Source organism: Pyxicephalus adspersus, chromosome 5, assembly GCF_032062135.1.
Source record: "Pyxicephalus adspersus chromosome 5, UCB_Pads_2.0, whole genome shotgun sequence".
In the NCBI taxonomy this organism is placed as follows: domain Eukaryota; kingdom Metazoa; phylum Chordata; class Amphibia; order Anura; family Pyxicephalidae; genus Pyxicephalus; species Pyxicephalus adspersus.
In genome coordinates this window covers 139,562,443-139,580,573 of record NC_092862.1, presented here as the reverse complement: position 1 = coordinate 139,580,573, position 18,131 = coordinate 139,562,443, and the positions used below count along the sequence as shown (strand labels likewise).

Here is an 18,131-nt window from a genome sequence, read left to right as displayed (position 1 = left end):
CATTTAAATTGTCATACTGGATTTGTTATATGTAAAGCCCCTTCACTGGAAACACCTGAACTCATGTGATGGGGTGTCCACCTACTTTTGACCATATAGCAGATGTAAGATGTGATGGTCAGGTACCCATCCAACGTTGACAATATAGGTAGGTGTGATGGACAGATGCCCACTTATTGTTGGCTATTTAGGTAAATGTCATTGACAGGTGTCCATCTACTTTGAAGATTCACATAGATGATCACAGTGGTCAGGTGCCCATTTACTTTTGTCCATGTAGCTAGAGATGATGGACAGGTGTCCACCTACTTTAGGCCACATAAGTACTGCAGATATAATAGACAGGAACGCTTCTACTTTTGGCCATATAGGTAGATGTGATATTTAGGTGCCAACTTACTTTTTCCATATATTTAGAGGGGAAAGACAGGTGCCCATCTACTGTTGACTAAATAGATAGATATGATGTGACAGGTGTCATCTACTTTTGGTAATATAATACCAAAAGTAGATGACACCTGTCACATCATATCTAATAGTATATGTGATAGACAGAGGCGCCCACCTACTTGTGTCTATATACGTAGATGGGTTAGTAAGGTGCCCATCTAAATTGATCATTTAAGGCAAGGGTTGGCAAACTTCGGCCTTTAGGCCAGGTACGGCCTAGCCGGTAGTTTGTTCTGGCCTAATGCCCCCTGGCCGGTCCGGCCTAATCCTGCCCAGCAACCCACAGAGGTGCCGGCTCTTGAGCCTGTTGTGGCTCCCTTCCCTATTTACCGCTGCCGGCAATAACACTTCCGGCGCCAAGAAAAATAGGGAACATTCCCTCCCCTCTGTATGCATTGTGGAGGAGAGGGATTTCCCTTCAGGGGCGTTCCTTGTGGGGGTGGAGACATTAGGGCGTGACTCGAGAGAGAGTGTGCTCCTGCCTACACCTGAAATGGCCTAGTGGCAAAAAAGTTTGCTGACCCCTGATATAAGGTTAAGGTGATGGACAGGCGCACAGCTGCTTTTGACCATATAGGTAGATGGGATGGTAAGGTGCTCACTTACTTTTGACCATATAGGTAGAGGGGATGGTCAGGTGCCCTTCCACTTTTGGCAAAATAAGTAGACGTGATAGTCATATGTCTATTTACTGTAGGCCATATAAGTAGATGTGATGGTCAGGTGCCCAACTAATTTTGGCCATATTGGTAGATGTGATGGTCAGGTGCCACCTATGTTTGGCTATACACATATTTGTGATAGACAGGTGCCCACGTACTTTTGACCTTATGGGTACTGTAGATGTGATGGACCAGTGCTCACCTACTTTACACTATACAGTAATGGTCAGGTGCCCGCCAACTTTGACTATTCACATATATGATCACATCTATGTGTATGGCCAAAAGAAGGTGGATGCCTGTCCAGTGGTTAGGTGCCCATCTACTTTTGTCCATGTAGGTAGATGTGATGGTCATGTGCCCACCTACCTTCGGCTATATAGGTAGATGTAATCGACATGGTGCCAAACTACTTTTGGCCATATAGGTAGATGTGATATTCAGGTGCCAACTTACTTTTGCCATACATAGAGTCGATGGACAGGCGCCCATCTACTGTTGGCTATATAGGAAAAATGTAATGGACAGGTACCCACCTACTTTTGACTATATAGGCAGATAGGATGGTCAGGTGCCCATGCACTTTTGGCCGTATAAGCATATGTAGAGTGCCCACCTACTTTTGACCATATAGGTAGATGTGATAGTCATATGTCCACCTACTTTTGGCCACATAGCTAGATTTGATATACAGGTGCCAGCTTACTTTTGGCGAAATAGGTAGTGGTGATAGGTGGCCACCTACTTTTGTCCATATTGGTAGATGTGATGGTCAGGTGCCACCTATGTTTGGCTATACACATAGTTGTGATAAACAGGCGCCCACGTACTTTTGACCATATGGGTACTGTAGATGTGATGGACCAGTGCTCACCTACTTTTCACTATACAGTAATGGTCAGGTGCCCGTCTACTTTTGGCCACATAGTTTATATTGTTGATCCGAAAGGAACTTCTTTCTCACTTACAAAAATTGGAGTTTCACTTTAAAGATGACTGTGAGGTCGCATCTTAACAGATGTTAATAATACTTCCTCAGAATCAAAACACGTATAACTGTTACAAGGACAATTTCCTTTATACGCTTCTCACATCTGCAGGAATATAGATTCCTGACCCATTAACCGGCCTTTTTATTGTGCTGTATGGAAACCACAAATAGAGAACATTGCACAAGATGAAACCATTCCCTGGGCGAGCTGTACAGAGCTGGGGCACAGGTGTATGACAAGTCAATGAAGGGTATAACGGTAACAATCTCTGTAGGGGTTTATAGGCCATGTGGTAGGGGGACAGATGTTGTATGCTAAAGTGTAACGCTCAACAAAGAAAGTGTTGCAAAAAATACACTTAAAGAGGACCTTTCATCCAAAATCTGACAAACCTTTGCCTGTTATCCTTAACCCCCTTTCTAAAAAGTCTAAATTGAAAATGTTGTCAGATCATCTATCAATATCCATGGTTTCTGCTTTGGTCATTTCCGATGCCTCATTTCTTGTATAGGCTTCACAAGGTCATACCCTTCCTCAATCTATCCATAAAAAAAAAAAAAAATGTCTGGAGAGTTGAATTGTGCTTTAAGGTTGTGGTATCCCACTTAGGCTACGTACACACGTCTGATGATTCTCGATCGATAATCGCCTCAGGGCTGGTATCAGACGAGAATCTGGCATGTGTAATGCGTTTGTCTGATGTCACTCGTGGATCTGTCATGGGGGATCCGCAAACATCGAAAGATCGTAATAAAAGTGAAGGGCAGAGAGCGCAGGGTGCCACTCCTTTGTTCTTCCCCTTCTCCATAGCATAGAACTTTGCTCATTCATGCATCGCTCAGTCTTTTGTCGTTTGAAAGGGTCGTGATAGATCCTTTCCAGCAACAAATATTGAATGTGTGTCTGTAGCCTTCAAATGGTCCAATGACCACATTCATATCCAAAGTTGTAAGAAAGGCTGTATCCATATGCCTAAGCAGTGTGTTTGGTTGACGTGAAGAAGAACCTGGAAGAAAGAAAATGGCCAAGTTTACCATTCTTCCAGTACTGGAAAGAAGAGGGAAGCCAGGACAGCGTGGGACTTGCTGGGCTCAGTTTGTGGTGGGATATATTTCCTTTTTACCAGGAAAGTTAGGTGATATATATATATATTTTTTTTGCGAAAGTGCTGCTTTCAGTGCCTTATGACTTCTGTTTATGTGCTAGGCATCAATAACTTATAAAATATTAAAGCCAGACACAGACAGCAAACCTACATTATGGAAAGGGCAGCAATTATTATTAAACTGTTTTTTTATATAGTGCCAACATATTACACCTGTGGTTGCCAACCTTTTCGGTCCCGCGGACCATTAAAATCACCAGCTCCCGTGGGCAGGTTGTGTCCAGGGACACAGCCTGCCCACTAACCCGAGCCTGGGAACTGTACTGGGGACGTGGTCCCCGGCTCTGGCCGGTGCATCCCACCAGCGGGGTCTTTCTCCTGACCCCCCTTGGGGGTGCACTAGCCTGAGCCACGAACCACCAAAATTTTCTTGCAGACCACCGGTTGGTGACCACTGGATTACACAGCACTGTACATTCAATAGGGGTTTCAAATGCCAAACAGATACAAACAATGACACGGGAGGACCCTGCCCCGAATAGCTTAAAATCTAGGAGGTAGGGGGAAGTCTCACACAATAGGAGGGGAGATATAGAATGGTGGGAAGTAGTGAGGGTTTAAGAGTCAGAAGAAGACGGGTAAGCAAGTTTGAAAAGATGAATTTTAATGGCTATTTTAAATGAGCAGAGAGTAGGAGCAAGCCAAATAGGATGAGGAAGACCATTCCAGAGAATCGGGGCAGCTCTAGAAAAGTCTTGGAGCCATACATGTAAGGAGGTTGTGAGGGAGAAAGTCATTAGTAGGTCATTGGAGGAGTGATGAGAGCGGCTAGGGGAGTATTTTTCTATCAGGACAGAAAGGTAAGTGGGACAAGAACTGTGTAGGGATTTGAAGGCAAAGCACAGGAGCTTGAATTTCACTCTAAGGTGAAATGGAACCCAATGTAGAGAATTAGTAAGAGAGGCAGCAGAAGAGGAATGGTGGAAACGATGGATGAGTCTGGCTGTAGCATTCATAATAGATTGTAGAGGAGAGAGTTAATTACCTCATTGCAAGTTAATCTTTAAAAGAGGATATCTTACCATTATAGCAGCAGGAGCTGCAATACATAAAGCTCACTATTTTCCAGCTGCAGAATTTCTTTATTATTTGCAGTAAACAGTATATATACTGTCTGTACAATAAATACATAATGCACGGGATAACAATAAAGTTTTAGCAAAATGCTACATCATTACATAGACCCTCAACAGGCACATACAAAGGCCATAGTAGAGATCAGATTTGTGTCTTTAAATATCGCTTACACCATGAAAAATGTTGCTGCATTATTTGCACATTTATTAATATAAAACTAGAAATCTATTGGAAAAAGAAATAGAATAACCATGAATAAAGTGAAAAAAACACATTCATGCATTTGTTATTAAAGAGGACCTTTCAGTAACAGTTCACACGGATAAATTCTTAACTTTGGCTAGGCTGAAATGATGACATTGAAGGAAGGATTTCCTAGTATCCTACCAATCCCCCAGCACCCCCCTACCATGTGTGGTGCAAGTGCTGCCTTTCAGAACATGTTGAGGGTTAGCCCAACCACACCAGTATTCTGGTTTCAGATTCTTTTCTTGACCCACCTTCTCATCCTGGACTTTGCATCCACTCTACTCCAAGCTCCAGATTTGTTACCTCAACCTAATCTTTGTCTCCTGAGTTTAGTACTTCCCTGTCCCAAATCTACCTAATTTCTGGTTGAACAAACATGGAAACTACATTCTAGAGGTAACCTTGCAACAAATTCCAACCGCACCTTCAATGGCTCTGCACCTTCAATTGAGGGTACTATCTACCACGGACCACCAAGACCAGATTATTGTTAAACATAAACTTACATCCCTGGCAGCATGTAAAAAAAGAGACCCCATGCCTCAGCATGCTATAGCCAAGCATTTATATACTGGAAAATATATTAAGCTTTGTGTAAGTTGTCCGAGATGTGAAGTGTTATTGTATTAGGAAAATGCTCCATTCTTAGTGATGTCACTAGTCTCTAGCCAATGGATAGGCTACACTGTCAGTGATGTCACTGGTTTCTAGTGAATGGATAGGCTGCATTCTCAGTAATGTCACTGGTCTTCAGTGAATGGATAGGCTACACTGTTATTGATGTCACGAGTCTCTAGCAAATGATTAGGCTGCATTCTCAGTGATGTCACTGGTCTCTAGTGAATAGATAGGCTGCATTCTCAGTGATGTCATCAGTCTCTAGTGATTGGATTGGTTACATTCTTAGTGAAAGTCTGTAGTGAATGAAAACACTGCATTCTCAGGAGAGAACTGATATTATACTGATTCAGTGGGGGTTGCAGGCACACTGAATGAGAACAGCTCCATCTGTACATATTCATGATTAAAGTGCCTAGTGAGAAATGTAAGATGAGGAAAAAAACAAACACTCATAGTCCGCACAACACAGAGTTCTCCAGGGTGAAATCGTAGTGGAATCTGGCAAAGCTCTCATCCAGATTGTAGATTGGCACAGGCTGTGGAAGTTCCTGGCAGATGTTCTGCACTTCTAGAACATGAGGAGCGAGGATGAAGGGGATGTCGTTGAGCAGGTCTGCCATGGTTGAGTTTCCCTCTGAGATCTGGTTGGTCACCTTGGCGGCTGCAGAATCACCTCTGTGCAGCTGCGGAGGGATTGCTGCTGGTGGCATCTGAAATATCAAACAAAAATCATATTGTTTAGGGTGAATGATTGACACCTCTGTGCAGCTTCATAATCAGTGAAATAGACACCTATCTATACCAGCTCATAAAACCCTCTATCCTAAATCTTTAGATAACTCTTTTTATTTTAGGAGAACTAGGATGGGTTAAAACCTCTGTGATCCTTTAACTGTGGTCAGTGTCCCCTTTTTGGGACATTGGCCAATTAAAGGGTCTCAGAATCCCTGCATAAGATGATTTTTCCAAGAGCTGTCTGACTCTCTGGAATGGTCTTCCTCATCCTATTTGGCTTGCTGCTACCTTTACTCATTTAAAAGAGCCCTTAAAACCTATCTTTTTTTAAAGTCACCTACTACTTCTTCTGTCTCCTAAAACCCTCACTACTTACCCACCATTCCATATCCCCCCTCCTATTGTGTGTTACTTCCCCCACCTCCTCGATTGTAAGCTCCTCTGGGGTCATCTCCTCCTCCTGTGTCACTGTCGGTAATCTGTCTGTCATTTGCAACCCCTATTTATTGTACATCTCTGCCTAATATGTTGGCTCTACATAAATACTGTTTAATGATAATAAAAATGAGCTTGAAGTTTGCAGAGGCCTTTCTTTTTAGGTAAGTATTGGGGTCTATAGAGATCTGCACTAAAGTAAACCCGTTGCTTTGATCTTTATGGCTGCACCACTGCCAGCTAGTAAGGCCAAGTGATGTGAGAGCAGAAGATAAATCCAATCGGTCCATGTGACTGACAGGCAGTGTCACACATCTGTTCCCAGCTAGAGCAACCTGTACTGCAGAATATATAGGCTGACTTATGTTTATAGCAGCACTTTTTTGGATCTGTAATTAAATCTCATTATACTTGTCACCTCACCTTCCTTTTATTCTAAATTGTAAATCCCCATAAGGAAACTTGAAAAAAGAGGTGTGGCTGCTACTCAGCTATGCCAAAGCAGAGCACTGAGGAAGTAACTGAGGAAAATACATATTAGGTTATTTTGAGGCATTTCAATCTGAAAATATGAACATAGAAATAGCAATTATAGAACTAGTTAGACATAAAAAAGTGTAAAACTTCCATTGTCCTTTAAAGAATTCGTTCTACCTGTCACAACATTTTAATTTTGAAGCTTTTGTGTACAACCACTTACTGCTTCCTTGATCCCCGATATGCCACACCTTACCACCACAAACTAATGGCTCCACTCTAAATAATTCTGACCTGCAGAGGTGCAGATAATGACACTTTTCAACCTTTTGACACCACAAATTGATGTCCAGTAACCTCCATATTTACTTTCAGGATCGAATCCCAGAAGAAGGGGACTGCTTAGATCCCCAAGGGTGTTGGATATTATGCCTTATGCTGTGTTCAAATACCTGTGATGTTCTTATGGTTCGCCTACTCTTCTAGCTAACCAGTGGGGCAGAGAGGTACAAACCCCTCGGTATAACACAACCATGTGTGTTATAAATGCATACTGGGCTGTTTACCTCTCTTTCCCACACTCTTACCACCTCTATAAATTTTCTTAACCAGGGTTCCTCCAGGGGTCCCCTGAGCAATGAGCAATTTGCACCTCCCAGGTAGTTTAAGTGACACCAATGATCTTTTTGGCTATCTGTAATGGTGACATTCTTCCCAATGGCCAGCAATGTAAGAGGAATTCTTCCCACTGACCACCACACTAATATACTGTGGTCTGTGGATATAACAAGAAGGGGTCCTTGAAGATCTGAAAGTTATTTCTAAGGTTCGCCAATGTAAAAAAGGTTGGGGCTGCTGTATAATGTAGGAGCACAAAGGCATCCAGACGTAAGAATTTCTTGAATTTGACATGCTTGGAAAAGCCCGGCGGCGACATGGCACCTCTTGAAACACACACTTCCATTATTCAATGACCTTTCTTGGATTCCAAGGCTTTTAAATCTAAAAGGCTAAAGGAAGCTGGCTGGGGACCAAAAGGTAAAAAGCCCTGGTTAAGCTCCTCAGCAGGCGGATTCTACATTACCTGGTAGGGCAGACTGTAGGGGAGATCGGGCATGGGATACGGCACTGCGCTGTTCTGCCTCTCCGACGGAGTCTGTCCTGTAGGGAGCACAGGGAATTAGTATAAGGTTACTTACATCGCACTGAGATATCTATAAGACAGCTTACCCTTCTGAAACAGGAATGAAGCAGCATTTTTTCCCATGCAGACTGTCCCAAAGTTAAATGAGCTTTGATTTATATCAACATGAAAACATAAAATGTCATCCTGTATATGAACAGCTAGGAAATCCCGGCCTATAGGTAGAGGTGCACTATGGAATGATTTAATAATTCAGGGATACATAAGCCCATGCACAATTTAAAATCCCCTCACTGCAGGAGTTGTGGTTACTATTAAATTGGACCTTACTGTGTAACAGTGTAGCAAGTCAGAAATGAAATGCTGCAGCAGGGTTTTTTTGTCAGACATTTGTGAACTCAGCCAAGATGTGCACAGGTACCAGTAATTATATATGTCTATAATCTCTAAGCTGCCATCTCAGTACCGAAAGCAAATGCTGACCCTGGATGTTGCCTGAACAAAGATGACTCTGTTTTTCTGGAGACAAATGAGGATAAGGGTTTTGTTATTGGAGTACTGTGATCTTTAGAACAAAATAATAAATAATACTCAAGTATTCATTTTAAGTGGCTTTAAAATAAAAACATGAAGATTTGCTACCCTATGGGGAACATGTACAAATGTTAACTCCTGACATATGATTGTGCCTAGGGACTCTGTAGGCTCAAAGCTTTAAATATGCATATTACGAGATCATCTAAAGCACTGACATTTTTGACTGCTGGTCTTACCAGATTCTAAATGAGATTTGGTAATGTCACTACAGTGCTGCTCAATGTTCTCTTTGCTGGAGAGGAAGCTGTACGTGAGGTCCTGCAATGCAAGGATCTCCCTGCTATGCTTCTTTCATTCTGTGTATGTGTGCTTTTTCTACTTGCTGCTTCTTGATCACTATCCTAAAGCAGATCTATCACCACAATTTTTTGTATTAGAGAACTCTTTTATATAAAGCAAAAAAGTGCCCAATGTGAAGCCCAGAGCCTCCTGGGATACTCACGTTACTTTTATCCCAGGAGGAGTTGAGCTTTTCCTTTTGTGTATGCCTAATCTCAGGCATGCACGGAAGGGCTTTTTCAGCAATGAAAAAAAAAACTGCTGATCTCACGCATGTGCAGTGAGTGCATGTGCCCTCTTTTTCTTTTACATGATAGGGGATTTGTCCCCAGATCTCACGTCTGCGCAGTGCAAGATCAGATGATGAAGGCAGGAGCGAGAAGACCAAGGAAGAAGATGTCAGTGTCCGGTGGTTCTTCCGCACTGGGACAAAAGAAGGATGGTGCAGGACTAAATGGAAGCCAGGTGTGGGGGGATTGAGGCCTCTGCAGAAATAAAGGTGTCATTTTTTATTTTAAATAAAGTCTTGCTTTAATTATGGGTAGAGGGAGCAGTTATGACATCTATCAAGGTGTCTACCTCCATCCAAAGACATTGCAACAGCAAGACATGGTAAATCAGAAACTAGGAAAAGATCAGCTGCAGAGAGACTACAGGGAATACAAGTGCTTTGTGTTGTGCATTTTACTTGACTTTTTGGCAAGTCCTTTTTGAGACAACACAGGTCCCCTTTAAAAATGACAAAAAAAAATATTATACTAGGTTCATTTGTAAAAGCTTGAGGGGTTGTGCTTCTATTGGCTGCAGTAAAAGATATACAAGTGTTTAGGTGTACTGAGTACCTGCTTGGTGTTGTGGGGATCAGCTGGGTGTACTGGGCACCTACTTGGTGCTTTAGGGTTCAGCTGGGTGTACTGGGTACCTGCTTAGTGTTTTGAAGATCAGCTGGGTGTACCGAGTACCTGCTTGGTGCTTTAGGGTTCAGCTGGGTGTACTGGGTATCTGCCTGTTGGTTTGGCGATCAGCCGGGTGTACTGGGTACCTGCTTGGTGCTTTGGGTATTAGCTGGGTGTACTGGGTACCTGCTTGGTGTTTTGGGTATCAACTGGGTATCTGCTTGTTGTTTTGGGGATCAGCTGGGTGTACTTGGTACCTGCTTGGTGCTTTTGGTATGAGCTGGGTGTACTGGGTACCTGCTTGGTGCTTTAGGGTTCAGCTGGGTGTACTAGGTATCTGCTTGTTGTTTTGGGGATCAGCTGGGTGTACTGGGTACCTGCTTGGTGCTTTGGGTATTAGCTGGGTGTACTGGGTACCTGCTTGGTGCTTTGGGTATAAGCTGGGTGTACTGGGTACCTGCTTGGTGCTTTAGGGTTCAGCTGGGTATCTGCTTGGTGTTTTGGGGATCAGGTGGGTGTACTGGGTTCCTGCTAGGTGCCCAACTACCCGTTTACTGTGACTTGTCCAGCTCTATAATATGTTATTTCTCTCTCCAATTATTTCAAGTATTTCACATGTTTCAGCTTAGTAAATCACGCCACTCTACACATTACAATGTCTCCAAAAAATATTAATTATAACACAAGTGGTATTCCAAGAATTTTAGAAGAATACAATCTGACGTGAAAGCACGGCTGTTTTTCATCAGCCTTTGTGTATCGCTATTATAAGTAACATTTTTATTACACGCATCATAAACATATAAATCAGTGGGGAAATATTTGAGGTGATGCTCCACTTAGTCATGAAAATGTCAAACTGAATCCAATTTAGATGACATCTTCCTATAAATAATCTCCAATATATACCCAACTTATCCTATGCACACAATTCTCCCTCACAATAAAGTCCCACGTTATAAAATACATGATGAGGCCGGTGGTTATCAAAGAAAGGGTCAGACACATACGCATCTCACCCGTGGTTGCCAGGTAAATTCTGCAAACTCAGCTTCTCTTGCATGTGCCGGGAAAGAGTGAACTCCTGTGCAGGCAAAGCCAATGATTGCAAGAAGGGAGAATAAAATGGTGACGGCTTGTGAGGGAATAGGGATAGGTAAGCAGTGCAAGTTTAGTTGTTATGAACGCCAGGTGTTCCAAGGTTTCAGCACCGTCCACAATGAGTCCACTGAAGCCAAAAGACTTAAGGTTAGTGATCACCAGGATTCACTAACTCTGCAAGTTATTACTAAATCCTAATTAGTGAACATGTTGCTGTCAACTTGCAAACTTATTGGGAAAACGGTGATAAAATCTTCCAATGGAGTCACCGACAAAATATACTGTCCCAAGCATAAATTAAAAATTTTTCCCCCTACCTTCCCAGAAATGGGGGCGATCTCACTGCTCTGACCTGGGCATTTAATCCTACGGAGAAGGTGGATTCTCGTCTTCTTCTGTCTTTTGAAACCCTCACTACTTCCCACCACTACATATCTCCCCTTCTATTGTGTGTTACTTCCCCCACCCCCTAGATTGTAAGCTCTTCAGGGCAGGGTCCTCTGCTCCTGTGTCACTGTCTGTATCTGTTGGTCATTTGCAACCTCTATTTAATGTACAGTGCTACATTAAAGCACCAATAGCGTTGGTGCTATATAAATCCGGAATAATAATAATAATAATAATATTAATAATGATGTCACCTGCCCAAAGCCAGGGAAAGTCATTTTCATAGGTTAATTTTTGGGAGAATGTTTTTATTTGAAAGGCAGAAGGAGCAGGTGAGGGGCTGGCAGAGCAGCAGACCTTCCATTTTCACTGTGATAAACTATAATGCACAAAATTGCACCATTGCCCTTATTTTAACGCACACCAATGCAGCACATTACCTGGACTTACAAAACATTGTCTATGCCTTGCGACTGCATTGGGCAACTTTGTCTATGTAGCCTGCCACTCCTGACATTCACTGGGTGAATGAGCCCTGAAGCTGCGATCTAGCCTGAGTTCTCTCTCCTATACATAAAAACCCAGATATCTCTTTAAATTTTGAAGCTGGAGTCCTGAGAAACCAAGCAGCCCTGGTATACTACCCATGAAAAAATAAAGGAATTCCTTATTTTTATCTGAACAATAAAAAGGTGTTTTCCTGATATAAAGCATATGTAGGTAACAGCAGAACCAACACATGAAAGCATCCTTTAGCTAACTAATGTATGTGTCATGGGATCATTTTTCAGTTTAGCCAATGACTGGGGAACTTGATTTTATATGGAATTTTGATAAGACGGCTGAAATCAGGCTTAAAGGGAATGCAGCAGGTCAACGCAAGATCAGATTCCCTTCTATAGCTAAACAGGGCTGGGCCATGTGGCAGAGCTGTGTAAATCTCAAAACAGGAAAGAAAATCATATATGTATTTGCATTAACGTTTATGCCCTTTGCTCTAGAAGCACATACTTCATTTAACTGCCCTCCTGCCAATCTGAACAGCCACTAGAAGTGAAGAAAAGAAGCGATTTGTAGACTTTGACAGCCCTGGAACAATCACCAAGTAACAGAGTGGGCAAAGGAGAGGAAAGAGAGCAAGTCAGATATTTTTCATTAGCAGGAAAGATTGAATACTTCCTTTAATTCCAGTCGATGAATGGAGTAAAGGTGGAGGGATATATGCTGATAGGTGATTAAAATAAAAGCACATTCTACCCTATTTGTACTCAGCAAGAACCTATCATATCATATCATTCTACCCTCCCCGAGCAAAATCATCCCTAATCTATCTATCACCCTCTGGGGTATACACCACCTACCCCATTTCAAAAGCCTCCTTGAACTTAGCTGAACCCGGAGCATTAAGTCCTCTTAGGTTTTCCCACCGCTGTGCCATATCAGAGCAGAGGAGGGGATTGAAAAACTCCCCTCAGTTATGCGGTGTTCTGATCTGAGGGCTGCCAAAGCGCCTGCTATGTTACCACTAAGTTGGTGTTTCTGCAGCACTATGGGAAGGGGGTTACATGGAGCTTTATTGTCCAAAATCTAAACCTATCCATTACAGATATGTGAACAGTATTGGTGTTTCAGGTAATAAGCAGTACAAGAGTTACCTTTCTAGAGAAAATACTGCTCTGCCAGTCCTCTAGTGCTCATCACATGTGCAAAAGCCTAGGCATTCTGTCACATGATCTTTGCTGACGGGGATCATCAGCCTTTTCTGAAGTCAGGAGGTGCACATCAAGGATATATCAGGCATGTCAGGCAAATAAATTTCACTAATGTACCACATAATTTTTTTTTTAAGTTTTCATAGTTTTCTATTGGAAAATTCCCAGAATACTGACCTGTGTTCATTTATATGTTAGGCATGCAAAATAACTTCCAGAGAAGTTGTTCAATTCCCTTCCATATCCAGTAATCTAGTTCCAGCTTTGGCCTGGCTTCTGAGATCCACTTCAGCTCCAGGCCATGAATCCTTCTCCAAAGCTATGAAACCTCTCCCATTGTCCATCAAAACCTCAAATGTTGTTGTGTCTCCAATTCTTCTATATTATGGACACCTGCAAGGCTGTCCCCTACTGGCAGAAAATTATACTGCAAATAACCTGGCCTAAAAGACATTTAAAGTTCACATAGCAAGAATCAACAAAGAGAAACAAGTACACAATCATAGATAGGTAAATATATTTTTAATTAGTTCTTACTCTGAAAAAGTGTTTGTTTGTGTAAGCAACATGTGTGGAGCCTGAATTATTTATTCTGGATAAACCAAATGCTGGCAATTTTCCTATTCCTAGAGGAGATTTTTAAACTATGTGTTTAATCTTTCAAACAGATTTAACCAGGGGTTGACTGAAAACTATAAAAAATATAACCACAGGTTCCGTAGATTGGTTGCTAGCAGCAATTATAAATAAAAGTAGTTAGGTCACCATCCTCAAAGCAGTCATCCCCACATTGCTGCCCCATGCTTGCCCTTCACAAGACTTGGTGTTACTCTTTCTTTCAGTAACACCATCAACAAGGCCCTATTACCTACACAGACATGGACGATGGGGTCCGATTTTTCCGGGCAAACACCAACAATGAGATCCAATTACTCCGGACAACACCAACAATGAGGTCCAATTTCTCCAGGCAACACCAACAATGGGGTTTTATTTTTACCCCAGAAACAGCAACCTTGGGATCCAATTTCTCCCAGAAACCCCAACAATGAGGTCAAATTTCTCCCGGAAACCCCAACAATGGGGTCTAATTTCTCCGGGCAACACCGACAGCGGGGTCAAATTTTTCCCGGCAACACCAACAATGGGGTGCAATTCCTCCCGGCATCACCAACAATGGGGTCCAACTTCTCCAGGCAACAACAACAATGGGGTCCAATTCTTCCTATCAACACCAATAAAGGGGTCTTATTCCTCTTATTCAGTGGTCCCCAACCCCCGTGGATCGTTGCTGGTCTGTGGCTGGTGTGTTGGGGGCTGCGGGTGATGGGAGGCGGAGGTACTCTGCACTGCTTGAACGGGAGCTGCTGGGAGTGGTGGAGTGTGAATATGGGGCATGCATTTCTCTGCCGTTCCTGGTGGCTCTGACTCCTAACACCATCCCAGCTTTCTTACGCCTCTCTGCTGTTCTCAGCTGGTGTGCTGGTGGGAGGCAAAGCTGCTGGGGGTGGCAGAGTGGTGTAGGCTGTACATTACGGGTCCCTGGCAAAATTTTGTTCTGTTTTGCCAGACCCCGCTGTTGGAAAGGTTGGGACCACTGCTCTAAATGACTCAGGATGGATCAGTATTCCTCCAATTGACATCAACAATAGGAAACTATGCCTCCCACTGACACAAATCATGGAGCACATATCTGTCCTTTGACACAAACCATGGGGCACTATGTCATTCATTGACACCAATACAGTACTTCTCTGTGTACGGTGAATTTCCTTGTAGACAGTCTTCTCAATTGTTAGGTTTACTCTAGCCTCTGGTTCCTGTGACAACTCTAAAATTCTTTGTGTACCAGACAAATATTTGAAAAGAAAGGATAAATCTTTCTAGCAGGTTGTCAGCAGTAAAAACCCAACAGAGGTTTAATGTTTCCTCATTCCATCCACACCTTGAAGTTGAACGCCACCTTCTTCACTCTTGCAGAGTTCTTACGGTCCTTCTCCTGTACTGAGATGGTTACTTTGACTTTAGTTCACACTGTGAGCTTTTTACAATGTATTAGAAGCTGCAGCAAATCAGACAGAACGTCCCTCATTTCCTGGCTGCAGGACTTCCAGAATCATTTAGCACCCCCCCCCCCCGCCTGACTGTGCTACAATTTCATGCAATAGATATCAGTTATTTTAATAATGGAAAGTCAGTATTACACCTTGGAGATACCCAGAGTCTTGAACATGCAAATGTAACCTGCCTATGGGCTTGCACTCCTGACACTCCTTGACATTCACCCATTAGAGCATTCTGATATTGATGTATCCCCTACCAAGAACCACAGAGTATTGAGGCTGGGTGTTGTGATGTTTTCAGGAAGCTATGACCAGCCAGGATCTGCATAGAAGACCCCACAAACACATCACTAAGTTCTGAATGTTGTATGTAACAACATTTAAATTTTACCAATAGAAGTGTGATACTTCCCCCACCTCTTAGATTGTAAGCTCTTCGGGGCAGGGTCCTCTCCTCCTCCTGTATCACTGTCTGTATCTGTCTGTCCTGCAGCCCCTACCGTGTTTCCCCGAAAATAAGACACGGTCTTATATTTTTTTTGGATCCCAAAAACATACTAGGTCTTATTTTCAGGGGATGTCTTATTTTTCCATGAAGAACTAGGTCTTATTTTCGGGGTAGGTCTTATATTAGGGCAGGTTTACAAAATAGTGCTAGGTCTTACTTTCGGGGTAGGTCTTATTTTCCGGGAAACACGGTATTTCATGTACAGTGCTGCGCAACATGTTGGGCCGGGTGGTGCGCCCTGCTAAAAGGGGCTTGGGAAAACACTGCCTAGGATGAGGGTGTAAAATACCAGGCTGGATTGTACATCTGCAGCGGAGGATCAATGTCTGTATGTAAAGAGGCATAATGGTAACCCCACCTATGTCCCCACACCCCATTAAGGTTGTACAAAATCTACTCACCCAGAAAGACAAACCCATCGGCCTCCTTGTCCTGTGCCGAGCTCTTCTTAGTGTCTTGGTTCTTCCTGAAGAAACTGAACATCTCCGGGACGGTATACCGGCCTCTTATCTACGGGGGGTGGTAAAGGGAGATTGTTATTTCTCTGACAGTTCCTATAGGTCGATCCAACCCCAGCGCCAGCCGCAGTACCGACAGCAGTTTTACACACAATCGAGACAAATCTATCATTACATCATATAGCATGGAGATCCCGGCTGATGAAATTCATCCAATCAGAATTCTGATTATTATTATACAGTTTTTATATAGGTAGTCCTCGGGTTACATACGAGATAGGGACTGTAGGTTTGTTCTCAAGTTGAATTTGTATGTAAGCCGGAACAGGTACATTATTTTAACACATGCAATTAGGACAGATGTTTGTCTCAATATAGTATAAGGCAGCATGGTCTCAGTTACTGTAATATCCTCACTGTGAGCTAATCAAAAACAAAACAAAAAAAAACTGCAGAGTTTGTCTTGGTCATTAAAGGGTTACAAGAGGCTGCAGGAAGAGCTCACCCCCCTAAAATCACTCAACCTCAGCTGTGTTTAGCAAAATACTCCCCCCTTCTTCAAGCCTCCATTCTGCACACAGTGAGCAGGGAAGCCCAGTTCGAATCTAGGAGGTGTCCATAGCGCCGATATATTAAGCAGCACTGTACAAAGTCCATAGCCTTGTCATCAATGTCCCTACCTCAGTCATATGTCATTAATGTAGTCTAAGGTCAATGTTGGGGAGAAGCCAATTAACCTAACTGCATGTTTTTGGGATGTGGAAGAAAACCAGAATACCCAGAGAAAACACATGCAAAGTCCATGCAGATAGTGTCCTGGCCAGGATTCAGACCTGGGGCTACAAACGGCACTAACCACTGAGCCATCATGCTGATAAATTTGCTGCTTTTGCCTCTGTTGCAGCCAGCACTATCACTGTTGCAGCCAGCACTATCACCCCTATGGTCAGGGGGGAACCAGTGACATCACTCCCTCGGTCATGTGACTTTTTAAATGCCTTCTTGAAACACGTGCAGCAGACTCCAAAACAATACTGTGGGAATATCGATGCATATTAATCTGCAATGGTTGGGGGTCTGGTGGTTACAGACAGCTACAAATGGCCCAACACAGATCGTAGACGGAACCGCCTGCACCTGTTTCAAGAACCCTGATGAGAAATGGGGGAAGCTTTGTAAATAAAGAATTGTGATGGGAGCGGAATGAAATGTTAGAAGGCAAAAATCATATCATCATCATCAGATCTAAAAGTGTATCCAACCTTATTGTCCCCAAACTGCAGCCCTTTGCCCATAAGCCCCTGGGGCACTTTTCCTTCCACTGACACCAGCGAGGGGGCGCTATTCTGTTTATTGAGACATACAAGGGGGCTGGTATTCGCTCCACTGACACCAGCAAGGGGCTGCTACTCTGTCCACTGACACCAGCTTGGGGGCGCTATTCTGTCCACTGACACATGCAAGGCGGCCGCTATTCTCTCCAATGACACCAGCTAGGGGGCGCTTTTCTGTTCACTGACACCAGCAGGGGGGCGCTACTCTGTTCACTGACTCATACAAGGGGGCTGCTATTCTCTCCGAACACCAGCTAGGGAGCGCTATTCTGTCCACCGACACCACCAAGGGGGGCGCTATTCTGTCCACCGACACCACCAAGGGGGGCGCTAGGGCGCTACTCTGTCCACCGACACCACCAAGGGGGGCGCTACTCTGTCCACCGACACCACCAGGGGGGGCGCTACTCTGTCCACCGACACCACCAGGGGGGCGCCATTCTGTCCAATGACACCAGCTAGGGGGCGCTGTTCTCTCCACTGACAGAATAAACAGACCTTTAAGCCTAGGCAAGGGGGGAAACATTATAGGAGCACACCACATCAAAGTAACACTGAGTAATATTACACTTTCCCCTTATTACCTCATGAATTGGGGTTCTCACTCCCTGACAGAATATTAGAAACTTTTCCTGTGCCACTTACCTCCCAGCCAGGTAGGTGAACTCCTCACAGCGTACAACCAGCACCTAACCCCGCCCCCCTGCACTGTCACTCACATGACTCATCGCCCACAAAGTCCATCATCGAAATTCTTCCCTTGGATTTGCTTTTACGTTCCGGCTCTAC

General features: G+C 43.5%; 1 protein-coding gene across 2 annotated transcripts; it reads right to left on the bottom strand.

Moving 5' to 3' along the window:
• Nucleotides 1–4,330: 4,330 nt before the first annotated feature.
• On the bottom strand, nt 4,331–18,069 carry UMAD1 (UBAP1-MVB12-associated (UMA) domain containing 1). 2 transcript variants are annotated; one of them, XM_072412933.1, is made up of 4 exons: nt 17,988–18,069; nt 15,952–16,060; nt 7,948–8,024; nt 4,331–5,926 (listed from the first exon to the last, which is right to left on the bottom strand). In XM_072412933.1, the coding sequence occupies exons 2-4, from the start codon at nt 16,031–16,033 to the stop codon at nt 5,666–5,668; spliced, it is 420 nt and encodes a 139-aa protein (XP_072269034.1). In that variant the 5' UTR covers nt 16,034–16,060; nt 17,988–18,069; the 3' UTR covers nt 4,331–5,665. The 2 variants fall into 2 exon arrangements, with proteins under 2 accessions (XP_072269034.1, XP_072269035.1); XM_072412934.1 differs by lacking the exons at nt 15,952–16,060; nt 17,988–18,069 and adding an exon at nt 13,157–15,045.
• Between the last annotated feature and the right edge of the window lie 62 nt (nt 18,070–18,131).

Bases quoted from the DNA above. Each gene is read 5' to 3' on its own strand.
- UMAD1 (XM_072412933.1), bottom strand. From the start codon at position 16,033: ATGTTCAGTTTCTTCAGGAAGAACCAAGACACTAAGAAGAGCTCGGCA. The intron at 8,025-15,951 runs GTGAGTAGATTT...TGCTCCCTACAG, and splicing joins CGATGGGTTTGTCTTTCTGG to GACAGACTCCGTCGGAGAGG. The intron at 5,927-7,947 runs GTAATGTAGAAT...TTGATATTTCAG, and splicing joins CCTACAGTCTGCCCTACCAG to ATGCCACCAGCAGCAATCCC.